We start from the raw sequence: 12,765 nt of genomic DNA on the forward strand, positions 1-12,765 counted from the left end.
CATGTGATGTGTGTGTGTGTGTGTGTGTGTGTGTGTAATATTTTATCTGTATTTCTCTATTTTTGGAGTAGAAGGGGAAGTTGGCATTATCTGACCAGAATATATCAGAAGTTTGTGGAGTTAGGTGAATTCACAAGTTTATGCAAAATACCGAAATTTCATCAGTTTCTTTAGAGTGGTTTAGAACCACTGCTTTTATGTTAATTAAGCTGAAACCTCAACTTCATTGGTCCCAGCTCTATACTTTAGTTTATATAGTCAGTAAAATTATTCTTGTACGTGACAACTTGTAGAAAACCCAAAATATATCTGTTCATGTGTTATTTCTTCTATCACTTGTAGTACCCAGGTCTCTTGTACTTCTCTTTGGCTTGACAGTTTTCTGTAGTTGTGTGTGAACGTGGAATTCTAAACTTTACTCATCTATTAATATACTTAAATTTGGTATGGTATAAGCCCTTTCATAAGCCCATCCATAAGCCCTTTCAGCACAGTTTTGGTCAGTGAAGAAAATGAATATATTGGAACATTTCAGGAATAACTTTTAAAACCCAAGAGCTAGTAATTGTGAAAGTAGGAATTTGAAATGCAGCAAGAACCAAAGTAGTTTTCTGCTTTTTCTTTTAGATTGTGTAGTCTTTCTCTCTGTGCCTTTGCTTCATTATTAGCTATGTCTATAGGCTGGTTTTCCCTTTTCTTCTTGCACATGGCTATCCTAGCCTTGCTGTGCACATGAATCAACAAGCTGAATAAAGTCTCCTGAAATAAGAGTTAGAATGGATTCAATATCCATCTTTGATGTATTTGCCATATGTGAAGTTGAGGTTGGTCCTACATCTGGAGGTAGTCAGGTTCAATTAGACTTGGGGCCTGGGAGGATTTTGCATTCTTGGTATAGAAATTCTAACAGACTGATGTCAGAGCCTTTAGCAGCCAGTGGATCTTCCTCTAAAAGGATATCGTTTCATTTAATTGACATTCTTCTAGAATGTGGTTAGGTTAGTTAGCTACAAGCCTACTTTTTTCATAAAACATTTTTGTTTCTGTTCTATAAAGATAAAGAGAATGATTCTTACTGAAATTTGGATTTACCATCTCCGGCCTTCCATGACCTCATAGTGTATAACAGCTCCCTTACTGGCTACTTTCTGAAATTCATTTTGGTTCCTTGTGAGCCCATCTTTCTTTGCAAACATGACCTATACAGAAACATTGAAGAGGCTCATAATCCAGGTCATAGGCTTAAAGTTTTGTGAAGTTCTCATTTTACCAGTGGTATATTTTTACTTTTTCGATATTTGGTGTTGTATAATAGGTGAATAATGTCCAGTGGTAGAGAATGGTATGCATTTGTAGATCATTCTGCTCTCTGGCTATTTCTTTGTTATATAATATCACTAGGGCTTCAAGAATGTCTTGTTAAGCCCAGGACAATGCTGGTTACTAGGCTTCCTGGAACCCATTAAATTGGGGGAGAACAGCAAATTCATTGGATTTGCTTAGTTAGCCCTGAGGAAATCCAGTTCTTACTGGTTTTGGTTTGTGAGGTTTTACAGAAAACATTTTTTTTTTTTTTTTTAGGCGAGGCAACCCTTGGTTGACCTTACAGAGTGCAAGGACCTTGTTAGTTTACAATTCCTTATTTTTTTATTTTTATGCCTATAGCAGCTGGTATTCCTAGGTGGTCTTCCATCTAAGTACTAACCAGGCCCAATCCTGCTTAGCTTCCAAGAGAAAACATTTCTTAAAAGGACATTTTCAGAATGTCCTTTGGGACATTGGGAAATATAGAAAGGGTGTTTTTCCTGTATGTGTTGGCTCACGGACTCCTTTCTGTCTCCATTACTGCAGGGACAAGCTGTGGGGGGTCTGTGTCTCAACCCTGGCTCTCCTGCCTCGCGTCCTCAGATTGATGCTGCAGAGCCTACGGGTGAATAGAGCTGGGCCTGAGGAGCTGCCTGTTGTGGGCCAGCTGCTTCGCCTGCTGCTTCAGCATGCACCCCTGAGGACTCACATGTTGACCAATGCCATCTTGGTGCAGCAGATCATCAAGAATATCACGGTAAGAAGCACAGAAACATGGCCCTGGCCTTTTTGTACTACAGAGGGTTCATGGGCAGGGCATGAGGGGTACTCTTGGGAGGTCAGAGTTCCTGTGCATTGTCTGACTCCTGGAATTAAGCCCAGTGTGGAGATTTCCCAGGCTTCTGCTGCACTCTAGTGCCTGACTCTCACTTAACCAGGGGGGGATGCCTTTGATCCCACAATCAGCTGTAAAGGCCTTAAAATACTCAAACTGAATTAATGTAGCAGGCAGCTTAGTTGAAAAAGGTGCGGGTGTCAGAGTCACAGCTGCCTGGATTCTAATAGATTTTATTGGATAGGTTTTTAAAAAAACGTGCCAAACTATCAGTTAACCAGATTTGTTTTATTACCTGTAGGAATGGAACTAATAGTAATTTCGTTGGGTTTTGGTGACCATTAAATGAGATCAACCAAGTAAAGTTTTTAGTGTAGCTTATGTTAAGTGCTCAACAAATGTTAGCTGTCATTTGGAAATTATTTAGTAGGAATAAAGTTCAGGCCAATTTCTAGTTCATTTACTAGAGATGTAGTTAAAAGAAGGAAGCTGCAGACTTCAGCTCTAATGGTTGGCTCTGTGTGTTCAGCTGTTTTGGGGGGCAGTTTTTTTGTCTAGGATTGCCTTGATGTTTTTAGTATGGGAGAGTTAGGGAGGTTTTTTTTTCATATAGGTATTTGCTGGGGCGTGGTGGTTATTAATTGGTATATGTAATAGTAATTCAGAAATAAAAGGGATGAAGGCCAAGAATTTGGATTATTCTGAGGTTGGAGAATCAACCCACCTCCATAAGGAAGAGAGTAACAGAAGTTGTCAGTCAGCCCTGTAACCTTCTCAGTTGATGTTAGTACAAAGATCTGGAGACTCTAGAATGCTGAGGGGAGGAAGTGGAGGGTAGGAATGGTGGATTGTAAAATTTTGTCTCTAGCGGGAGGGAACAAACCCGAGAAACCCATAGCACTCCTGCTTGAGGATCTACCTGTGGCAATGCCTAATTAATAAATCCTTTTCCATTAAGATTTTCTGTGGTGGTTAATAGATGAGATACTGTTGTATTGGCTCTGAGATCTTGTTAGATGTGAAAACACTTCAGATAGCATAGCAATTTTGGCAGAATTCTCAAATTACTTGTTTTTCTCTGCAGACATTGAAGAGTGGAGGTGTTCAGGAACAGTGGCTCACAGACTTACATTACTGCTTCAACGTGTATGTCACTGGACATCCGCAGGGGCCCAGCACGTTGAATACAGTGTATTAAAGAGGCTCCTTGTGTGAAATTGTTATTCATATCTAATTTTGAATAGACTGAGGTAATAAATGTTTGTCATTAAAGCCGAACTTTTAAAGAAGTTGTTCATGAACTTTCCTTTGCACTAAGGTAGGAAAATAATGCAAGCTGGCTTCCTGAACTCGTATGTGATATGTGGTAGTATATTTTACATTTCATTAGGAAATTTTTACAATATTTACAAAAGAGTGATAATATGGTACCTTGTGTTATTTAACAAGAAATTAGCTAAAAGTCTTTGTGATCGCATGTAGGCAAACCTTATTCTTTCTTTCCTCAGTTCCAGTTCAGACAGCAACAGAAACCAGTATTCGGTTTTGTTCGGGAGTGGCTGCCCTTCTCCATTGTGCTTTTTATAGAAGTTTTGGAGCCCACTGTGCAGGGGCAAGATTTCAAGGCAGTACTGCAGTTTCAGATTTTCGTATACATAAAGATGGTTGGTCTGATTGAAAAAACTACTTTCAAAGTGATTTTCTACTAATAATCCATTATCGTTTTTTTAAAAAAGTAGTAGCTATAGTTATTCCTATATTTTCATAATTATGAAATTTAATTAACAAACTAAAAATCATGGTAATGAACACTATTGCTCCTGTCTGTTCCTGACAGGACAAGTAATGGCAGTAATCTTAAAATGGAATTGGTCTTAGAAATATTCCTTGAGCTTGTGTTACTATTTGTGCTTCCTGTCTACATTCTTGCATTAGCTTTGCCTTAAAAATGTGAAAAGGCCCCAGTTACTAGATTTCATTTAAAACAGGTATTCTTACAGAGCTAGAATGTGTGTAGTTAGCAGTTTCCCATCAACAGGAGTGGCATTTTGATAAGATTGCTTGCCCCTGCAGTCAGGCAGAAAATACAAGTGGAATGTTAAAGGCTGAACTGCTACCTTGTACATAGATGGTCTGGTTTGTACACCTGCCTGTCTGGTTCCTTTGCCGTGATACCAGTAACGCTGTTCAGAGAGGACGTGGCAGCAACCTGTGGCTTTGAGGCCAACACGAACTGTAAAATATAAGTCTACAGAGATGAACAGAGCACCAATTACGGTCTTAACAGGTAATTACCAAAAACAAATTCTGGGTCATGATTCTGGTCTTTCTGGTCTACAACTTAAAACTGATAATGTTGAAGTAATAGGATGTGGTGTCTTTAATGAAGTTTGTTGCATTAGATTCCAGAAAAGCCGTGAAATGAAGGTCGTTGCTGTAGGACAGGCTCCTCCCCATCTCATTTAGCTTCTTCATGGGAGCCGAAAGACCAGGCCTACACCACCAGCTGGATGGCAGAAATCTCAGCCCGGCAGCTCTTTTAGCACTCATGTTCTTAGTTTTACTTGGACTTTCCTGTCAATTATAAATTCTCCTTTCCAGCCATACTGACCGAGGTGAAGGCAGGTTATGATAATTTACAAAACAGTGCTGTATAGGACCAGAAAGAAAACATTCTGACATTTTTTTCACTTGTTACCCCTTTTTCAGGCCAATAAGGCATCAGGCATGGATATTAAAGTTTTCCCAAGATGTAAAAGATAATCGGCAAGGAAGAGGATCTCTGCACTAGCTATTGCAGTTACCCCGGACAGTCCTCCTCTGTTGGCGGTCGAGGCTTTGTTTTCCTTTTCAATTGAGTAGCTGATTGCAGGTTATAAGAAAAGTTCTTTGATCTTCCACTGTTCTCAAGGAGGTGTATACACTGCAAATTGCTCACTGTTAAAAACAAATACCAGATAAACATTCAGGTTATTAATTTTAATGGTGAAGGGAAGAATTCATTGGCGGTAAGGAAAAAAGGGTTTAATTTTAGATGGTCCATGGTGCTGATAAGGTAGAGACCAGATGATTTATTGGCCTTGCATTTTCTACCGTCTCAAAGATAATGTGATATCTCTCAAGGAAGAACCTTGAGTGGGAGGGGCAGGTGCTTGAGGAGCTAGGATTAGAACCTTGGTCTTGATTTTGCCTGGAATAACTGGTATATCTTTCTCTGTGCATCTCTTAATATAACAGACATATACATGTATCTTTTATCCCCATGTGCCACACACTTGGCTATAGTCCATTCTAGAAGACAGGTTCATTTGAAAATTATTCAGATGATAGACTGATAGGCATATCAAACTTGAAATGGATTTTTTTAGGCCTTTTTATGACTCTGAAATTACAAAATTATAGGATACCACAGTTGGAAAAACAACAGTGGTATACTCAACCCTCACATTTAACAAGTGAGGATACCGACGCCCCAAATGGTTAAGAAGTGTTGCTGAGGCCATATTCTCCTTTCTATGGAGCAAAGAAACAAACATTAAAGGTGAGTAGTTTTTAAAAAGTTAGAAACATATGTCTTTTTCTTTTTGGTTTTATTACTCCAGTTATTTTAAAGTGAACTACTGTTTTGGAACTCTGGTGTGGTTTTGGCTGTATCATGTCTTGCGTTGTCATCTGCACACCACTCTGTAGGTGGGCAAGAATATTCTGCACTCATACGAGGGGTACCATTACTAGTAGTCACGTAAGCCATAGTTATTGATTCAGTGGAATGGTTTTTAAGAGTTTTTTTTAAAGAGCTGGGCCCCAAAATTTAGGGGGGTGTGTGCGCGCACACATATATACACTCTATTACTATGCTGCTATTCTTTGTGGGTGGTTGCCAGTGGTGGGTGTGGAAGACGAGAGAGAGCAGAGATTGTTAAACTGTCTCCTGCATACATGGAGAGAAACAGTCAAAGGCTTTTGCTCTGCTACGTCCAGCTCACTTTCTGCTCTAAGAGATAAAGCCTCTCCTTAATTTGGAGGTTGGGAGCAACAATCTCCACTTATATATTTCAGTACCTGTAATGTGCCAAACAGTTTCCTAAAGCTAAACAGAACAGTAAACAAAATCAGAAGATCCTTAAGCCCATGAAATGCTCAAAGCAAAAAATGAGCTAACATTTTTAGTCAAGGTTTGAAGGCCAAGATGAACTATTTCTTCTTTGAAGTTCACTTTGGCCTCTGATTTCACATTGCAGAAACGTTTATGTATGTTAAAGTCATACCCATTTCATGGAAATTATTTAGACATGTTTTGTGTATAAAATTTACAGGCTTCAGCTAAACTGTAGCTAGCAGCTAGGACCATCTGCCTTATTCACTGATTAATAGGTTATTGGGCGTGGGTGGGCTTAATAAAACCGTGTGTTGTCCCAAGTTTATCCTTAGAAGAAGATTCTTTTCAATCCTCATCCATTTTCAAGCCAGCCAGAATTGCATGTGTAGAACAGGCTGTTCTATGAAGTCCTAAGAAACCATTATGCATTTCTTTGAATTTGTTTATTCTGTCCTTTGTGAGTCCTTTTAAAAACCTTTTATGCTGCTAAACCATTTTTAAAGACTTCTGATAGTACTGGATTTTTCTCCTGAGACAAAGTAAAAATGCTCTGATTATCTAATTTATAATATTTGATTATCTAACTGCTATATCCTGGTAGTTATATCTGACAGTTTTTTTTTTTTTTTTTTTTTTAAACTATTCAGTTCACTCAAGTATGTTTTTTCTTCAACATGGAACTATGGGCTTTGATTACTTTGAAAATTTCCAGCTACCCCACCCAGCATTCCCTAATCATCTTGCCTATATTACATGAGTAGCCTAACTCTTCTAAAGATTTGGCAGTAATTACTCTCCCCCTACCTCCAGGTTTCCCCCCATCAGAAACTAAATGAATGTTAAAGTTCATGCTGACAGTCATTGTTCACCTTCCCAGCTGCACTCTGTTCCTGCAGCATGACTGTAGATCAGGGAGGGTGGGGGAGCCTGTTGCCATAGCCACCCACAAGAAACACTGGACCTGGCATTAACTGCTGACAGCACTGAACTTATCACCCAAATTTAATGCTGGTGTGGATGAAGGGGCCCTGAGTAAAAACACTCTTGTTTTGCAGCTGAAAAGTTCCCTGAGCTGCTCCTGTATGAGTGAAAGTGTTCACAGTTGAGCCTGAGCTAGATAGACTTAAATATTAATGTCTTCCTTATGGGGCCCTAAAAAGCAAGAGCCAGAATTTGTGGTTAAGGACCTTCTTCCCATCTTTAAGTTAAGTTGAGGATCTTAATATGAAACCAAAATGGAACAAGAACTCTCAAGGATTACTTTGAAGAATAACAGTATTTTCATTTCCCCCTTTTACGTGAACAAGTAAAGGTGATCAACAGAAGCTAACACTTAGTGTTTCTACTGCAGGTAATGTTAATACCTTTAGGTTATAAAAATAACTTTCCTCTGATGGGAATAGATGTTGACTGCAGTAATTCCATGAAAGGGGGATGAAAAACACATGCATACTTGAAATCAAATGACCATTGGAAACCCCTGTTCTAATGTTTTCTATCTTTGGTGATGAAACAAAGGAAAAATGTTTTTCAAATCTGTTGCCAGTGCAGTGGCTGCCTTACCTGAGTTGAGACTTAGCACAGAATGGGCTTTTGAAGATCTTGTGGGATGATGTACTTTCCCTTCTTGAGAACAACCTGGAATCAACCAACAATGATCATCTATCGCTGACCAATGACAGCTGCGGCCTGACCAAGTTCTGAATTCCTTGAGGTGAAGGCTTGAGCTTCCAAGTGTTGGCCAACATAAATTAAGTGTGGTGTGGAAAGAACATGTAGGTCCAGGGGAAGGTCCTGAGATTTTGCTGCCTAGGCCACAGATTTGTTTCTTAAGGTGCCTTGGCTCAACTTTTTTCTGTTGGAGAACTAGCCAGGCTTGTTCTGGGCTGAGTTTATTATTTGGATGGGCTCTTTCTAGAGCTGAAAACATACTATCTTAGTATAAGAAGAGTCAAAGTGAGACAGGGTGTGCCTGTGCTTGGGGTCCTCCAAATTGGTCATGTAAGGGGAGGACCCAAGTAGCAGCCTGAAGAGGTTACAACTGTGAGGCTTTCAGTTATGAAGTCCAGCAGAGAATCTCTTGGCCAGAATGATCTCTGGGTTGAGATGATGGAGATCTGGACTGCCTCATCAAACGAATCCTGACTCAGAATTGCTGGGAGGGAGGTATCAAGTGTGGTGCTGAGAATTCTCTTGGTGCCTAGAAGTATAATAAAGTTCCTACATGAATGGAGGTCTGCCCCATGCAATTAAACCCCATTTCAGATTCTGATGTGACACTGGAAATGCTTGTCATAAACTACAAGGTACCCGGAAAGACAGTTACCGTAGATTTGCTTGAGCACTGAGTGCCTGTTGGACTTTGTGCCTGAGCTGCTCTTGGATGGATTCTTGGTGATCCTGCTTACGGTGGTGGTCTTTGGGGATTTCAGTTCCAGTTCCTTCCTCCAAACCTGGAGGAGCAATGTTAAGCACTCTCGGTTCCATCTGTCCTTATCTCTGGCTCCACGCTGTTTCATAAGCAGAAGATGGGACAGGTGCTTCCGGAGCTGGTAGCTGATGGGGTTAGAGGAAAGGAGAGGCGTTCAGCTCATAGTACTGAGAAAACCAAATTTCCTTAAGGTTCCTAGAAGCTATAGGGATAGTATTTGCTGAACTCTCTTGGGAGATTCATCTTCGTTCCTATTCCTAATTTCAACAGGAATATGTTGAACGCTGAACTCTGTCCTTTTCCATCAAGTACTTCCTGAACTAGGAATCAGTCAGATGAGTCCTTGCCCTGAAGATGGGACAGACCAATGTGTAAACAATAAATGCAATATTAGAAATACTATATGAGAGCAAGAAGCTAGATGGCAGGAGACAGGTGGACTGATACTTTGTGGTGGCTTGGTAAGGCTTTACAAGGCTGACATTTGTGCAGGGTTTTAAAGGATGAGAAGGAGCTTACCAGTCAGAAGAGCATTGTAGGCAGAACTGACATGAACAGAGGTGTGGACATTTGTGCAGGAAAGTCAGTAATGAAGTGTGTATGAAGCATTGTGTATTTGGTACAGGCTGGGCTACACTGTGGAGGAAGCCGATATTTGTTCAGAGCCTGTTGCATACCAGGCACTTAGGATTAAGCCTGAAAATAAATCTGTGAGGCAGACTATAAATCTGGTAAAGGCTGAGTAGAGGTAATGTCACCAACATGGTGACATATGTCATTCCTGGCTTTATTCTCCCTCACAAGAAGAACAACTGTTCATGGACAAGCCACCACTGAGAATCCTAGAATGTGAGGATGAGGCTGAAGCATCCCCCTGTATGACAGACCAAGTTAGACCACATGTGAAGTGGTAAGAACAGCTACCTGATGACAGCACTGCCCCTCCCCTGGGCCCGTACAGTACCACACTGAGAGACCTACAGTTCCTCCATGGGAGAAAGTTTAGAGAGGACATCTAGCTCCCCTAGCACTTGGGTTGCTTCTTGGGAGCCCACACTCCAGTTTCACCCCCTGAGGATTGTGGGAGAATCTGTGTGGCTTAAACACTGAGAATCTGACTACGACATAAGAGGGGAGGGACTTGCAACAATCAGCATGTAGACCTTTGCAGACTGAGTTCCTACCCTCAGCATCCAAGTAGTAATTCCAATCAGTGCCTTTGCTCATCTTCAGAGCCAAGACAACGAGTCTGACTAGGGAACTCAGCAGCATGCAGGTCTGCCTGATTCAGGTCCTTAAAGAGCCCTGCTGGTGCTGAAGGCCAGTGTGACCTTGCCCAGGCAGGGGAGCTGTTATATAGCTCAACTCACTGAGTACAGCTCCTGGCCCCCACCTAGTCAGAGAGGCTGGCCAGACCACCTGGAAGCTGCATAGCCTAATGACACTCGAGCAGACAGTATGGAAGGCAGAACTGATCATTTGCAGAGTAAAGCAGTAGCACCACTTTGCCAGGGAACTTAGAGAGCAGGACTGCTTGAATCAAGATCACAAAGAACCTTGCTGCATTTGGAAATTGGTTCTTTCACTCTGCCTGGGCAGGGAAAGTAATTCATAGCTCTGGCCATTGCTGAATACAGCCTTCAGCCTGTCCTACCAGGAAACCTAACCAGAGCACACAGGAAGATGCATAGTTCATCCGACAGCCCTTATTACAGTGATACCTGAACAGAGCATAGCCCTTGGCTTTCCTCATCTGTAGACCAAAACTGGTGGCTGTGTCTAGCCAGGGAATGGAGTGCACTGTCTTCCCCGATTCAAGTACCCAGATGTCAAGCTGCGCAGGCACTGGGGCCCATCCTGCTGTTATACCAGGGCACGTAAGCTAATTACAGTTCTGTCTGTTGCTTAGTACCCAGTCCCAACTGTCTGTCTATCTGATCAGAGAACCCAGCAATCCTATCTGAGCCAGTAGCACTGATCCACACCCCGCAAACTACACTTGGTCTCAGAGCTTGGGCAGTGAGTGGCTAGCAAGCCTCACCCGCCCAAGAATATTATCAGCAGACATGTCCAGAAACTCAAACTGAACTGACTGGTGAAGAACTGGAAAAGGAGACTGCATACTCAAATGTACAGATACCAACTTAAGGAATCAAGGATCATGAAAAATCAGGTAAACATGACACCACCAAAGGAAACTAAAAAAGCTCTGATAACTGACCTTAAAGAAACGGAGATCTATGAACTGACAATTCAGAATAATCCTCTTAAAAAAGTTACAGTGAACTACAAGAATACACACAACTAAATGAAATTAGGAAAACAATGCATGGACAAAATGAGAAGTTCAACAAATAGAAACCACCCAGAAAAGCACTAAACAAATCCTAGAGCTAAAAAATACAATGACCAAACTGAAGAATTCAATAAAGAATTGAACTGAAACTGAAGAATTCAAAATCAGACTTGACTATGCAGACAATAGAGTCAGTGACCTAGAAGACAGGACATTTGAAATTATCCAGTTAGAAAGGAGGAAAAAAAGAACAACAAAACAGTAATCATTTAAAAAAAAAAGCCTTTAGGACTTATGGGACACAATCGAAAGAAACAATATATACATTATGGGCATTTGAGAAGAAAAAGGGGCAGAAAGTATATTTAAAGCAATAATGACTGCAAACTTCCAAAACCTGGCAAGGGAAATAAATGGATATCCATCCAGATTCATTAGGCCCAAAGGGCTTCAGATAGGTTGAACCTGAATAGAGCTGCACTAATGGTTAAAAGTCAAAGACAATGTTGAAAGTAACAAGAGAAAAGAGAAGTTACATAAAAGGGAACGCCTATAAGATTACTGGCAGAATTTTCAAAAGAAATGTCATAAACCAGAATGAGATGATATGTTTGAATTACTGTAAGAAAACGAAAAAAACCTGTCAAACCAAAATTCTATACCCAGAAAAGCTGTCCTTCAGAAATTAAGAGATGAACACTTTGCTGAACGAAAAAGATCTTATAAGAAATGGCAAAGGGAGTTAGTTCTTTGAGTGGAAGTAAAAAGATGCTAATTAACATCATAGAAACCTAAGAAGCTAATTTACAGTTCACTGGTTATGATAAACATATAGTCAATGTTAAATTCTATAACAGGGTAACAGTGGTACATAATCACTTACAGCTAGTTTAAAAGTTAAACAAATGTAGTCTTGATTACACAAAGAATAGTGATATCAATGACTAAGAATCAGTGATTTATTACAGTAACTAAATGAAATTATGAATGTAAAAACATGGTTAAGTTACAAATTTTGCTTATTTTATGTACAAATGTGCTATGATTTTAAAAATGGATGTCAATAAAAAGACTTCAAAAAGAAATAATTCTAAGTGAAAAGAATGTAGGAAAAATAATCATATTACAATAATCCATTATTGGATACACAATATAAAAATATGCAAACTATAACATCAATAACCTTAAATGTGAGGGGGGTGAGAGAAGTAAAAGTGTAAAGTTTAGAAATGCTATAGAAGTCACCAGTTTAAAATAGTGTTATAATTTTATTTTTATGTAAGCCCATGGTAACCACAAAGGAAAAACCTGAACTAATTACATAAAAATAATAAAGAAGTCAAAGCATATTGATACCAAAAAGCATCAAAGCAAAAAAGGACAACAGGATGAGAAATTAGGAACAATGGATCTACAAAGCACTAAGAAAACAATTAAAATGGCAATTGTGAGTCTTTACCCATCAATTATTAAATGTAAATAGATTGAATCTCTCATTCAAAGGCATGGAATGGTTACGTGGATAAAAAAACAAGATCTAGTAATATGCTGCCTACTAGAGAGTCACTTTGGATTCAGAAACACACACAGACTGAGAGTGAATGGATGGAAAAAGATATTTCGAGCAAATGGTAACCAAAAAAACCAGGGGTGGCTATACTTGCATCAGATAAAACAGACTTTAAAAATGGTAAAAAGAGAAAAAGACGTTATATAATAATAAAGGGGTCAATCCATCAAGACGTTGCGACAATTGTAAATATTTGTACAGCCCACATGAGAGCACCTAAATATATAAA

At 39.8% G+C, this 12,765-nt stretch overlaps 2 protein-coding genes across 8 annotated transcripts in view; one reads left to right on the plus strand and one right to left on the minus strand.

Moving 5' to 3' along the window:
- TEX10 (testis expressed 10) overlaps window positions 1-3,429 on the plus strand; it is a 40,377-nt gene extending 36,948 nt beyond the window's left edge. For 2 of the 3 annotated variants that reach the window (XM_016162582.2, XM_036238794.1), the window contains 2 exons: window positions 1,852-2,062; window positions 3,225-3,429. In XM_016162582.2, coding sequence (XP_016018068.2) covers window positions 1,852-2,062; window positions 3,225-3,338 — 325 coding nt within the window. In that variant the 3' untranslated portion in view covers window positions 3,339-3,429. Of the gene's footprint in view, window positions 1-1,851; window positions 2,340-3,224 lie in introns of those variants that run through there. The other variant, XM_016162580.2, reaches the window with a different exon arrangement.
- Window positions 3,430-3,497: 68 nt separating this feature from the next.
- Window positions 3,498-12,765, minus strand: part of INVS (inversin) — a 112,227-nt gene continuing 102,959 nt past the window's right edge. For 3 of the 5 annotated variants that reach the window (XM_016162574.2, XM_036238793.1, XM_036238792.1), the window contains 3 exons: window positions 8,566-8,795; window positions 7,803-7,877; window positions 3,498-5,077 (listed from right to left, as the gene is read on the minus strand). In XM_016162574.2, the coding sequence (XP_016018060.2) occupies window positions 4,941-5,077; window positions 7,803-7,877; window positions 8,566-8,795 (442 nt within the window). In that variant the 3' untranslated portion in view covers window positions 3,498-4,940. The remainder of the gene's footprint in view (window positions 5,078-7,802; window positions 7,878-8,565; window positions 8,796-12,765) is intronic. The other 2 variants (XM_016162575.2, XM_016162576.2) reach the window with 2 other exon arrangements.

This window comes from Rousettus aegyptiacus, unplaced genomic scaffold (assembly GCF_014176215.1).
Source record: "Rousettus aegyptiacus isolate mRouAeg1 unplaced genomic scaffold, mRouAeg1.p scaffold_m13_p_3, whole genome shotgun sequence".
NCBI classification, from domain to species: Eukaryota; Metazoa; Chordata; class Mammalia; order Chiroptera; family Pteropodidae; genus Rousettus; species Rousettus aegyptiacus.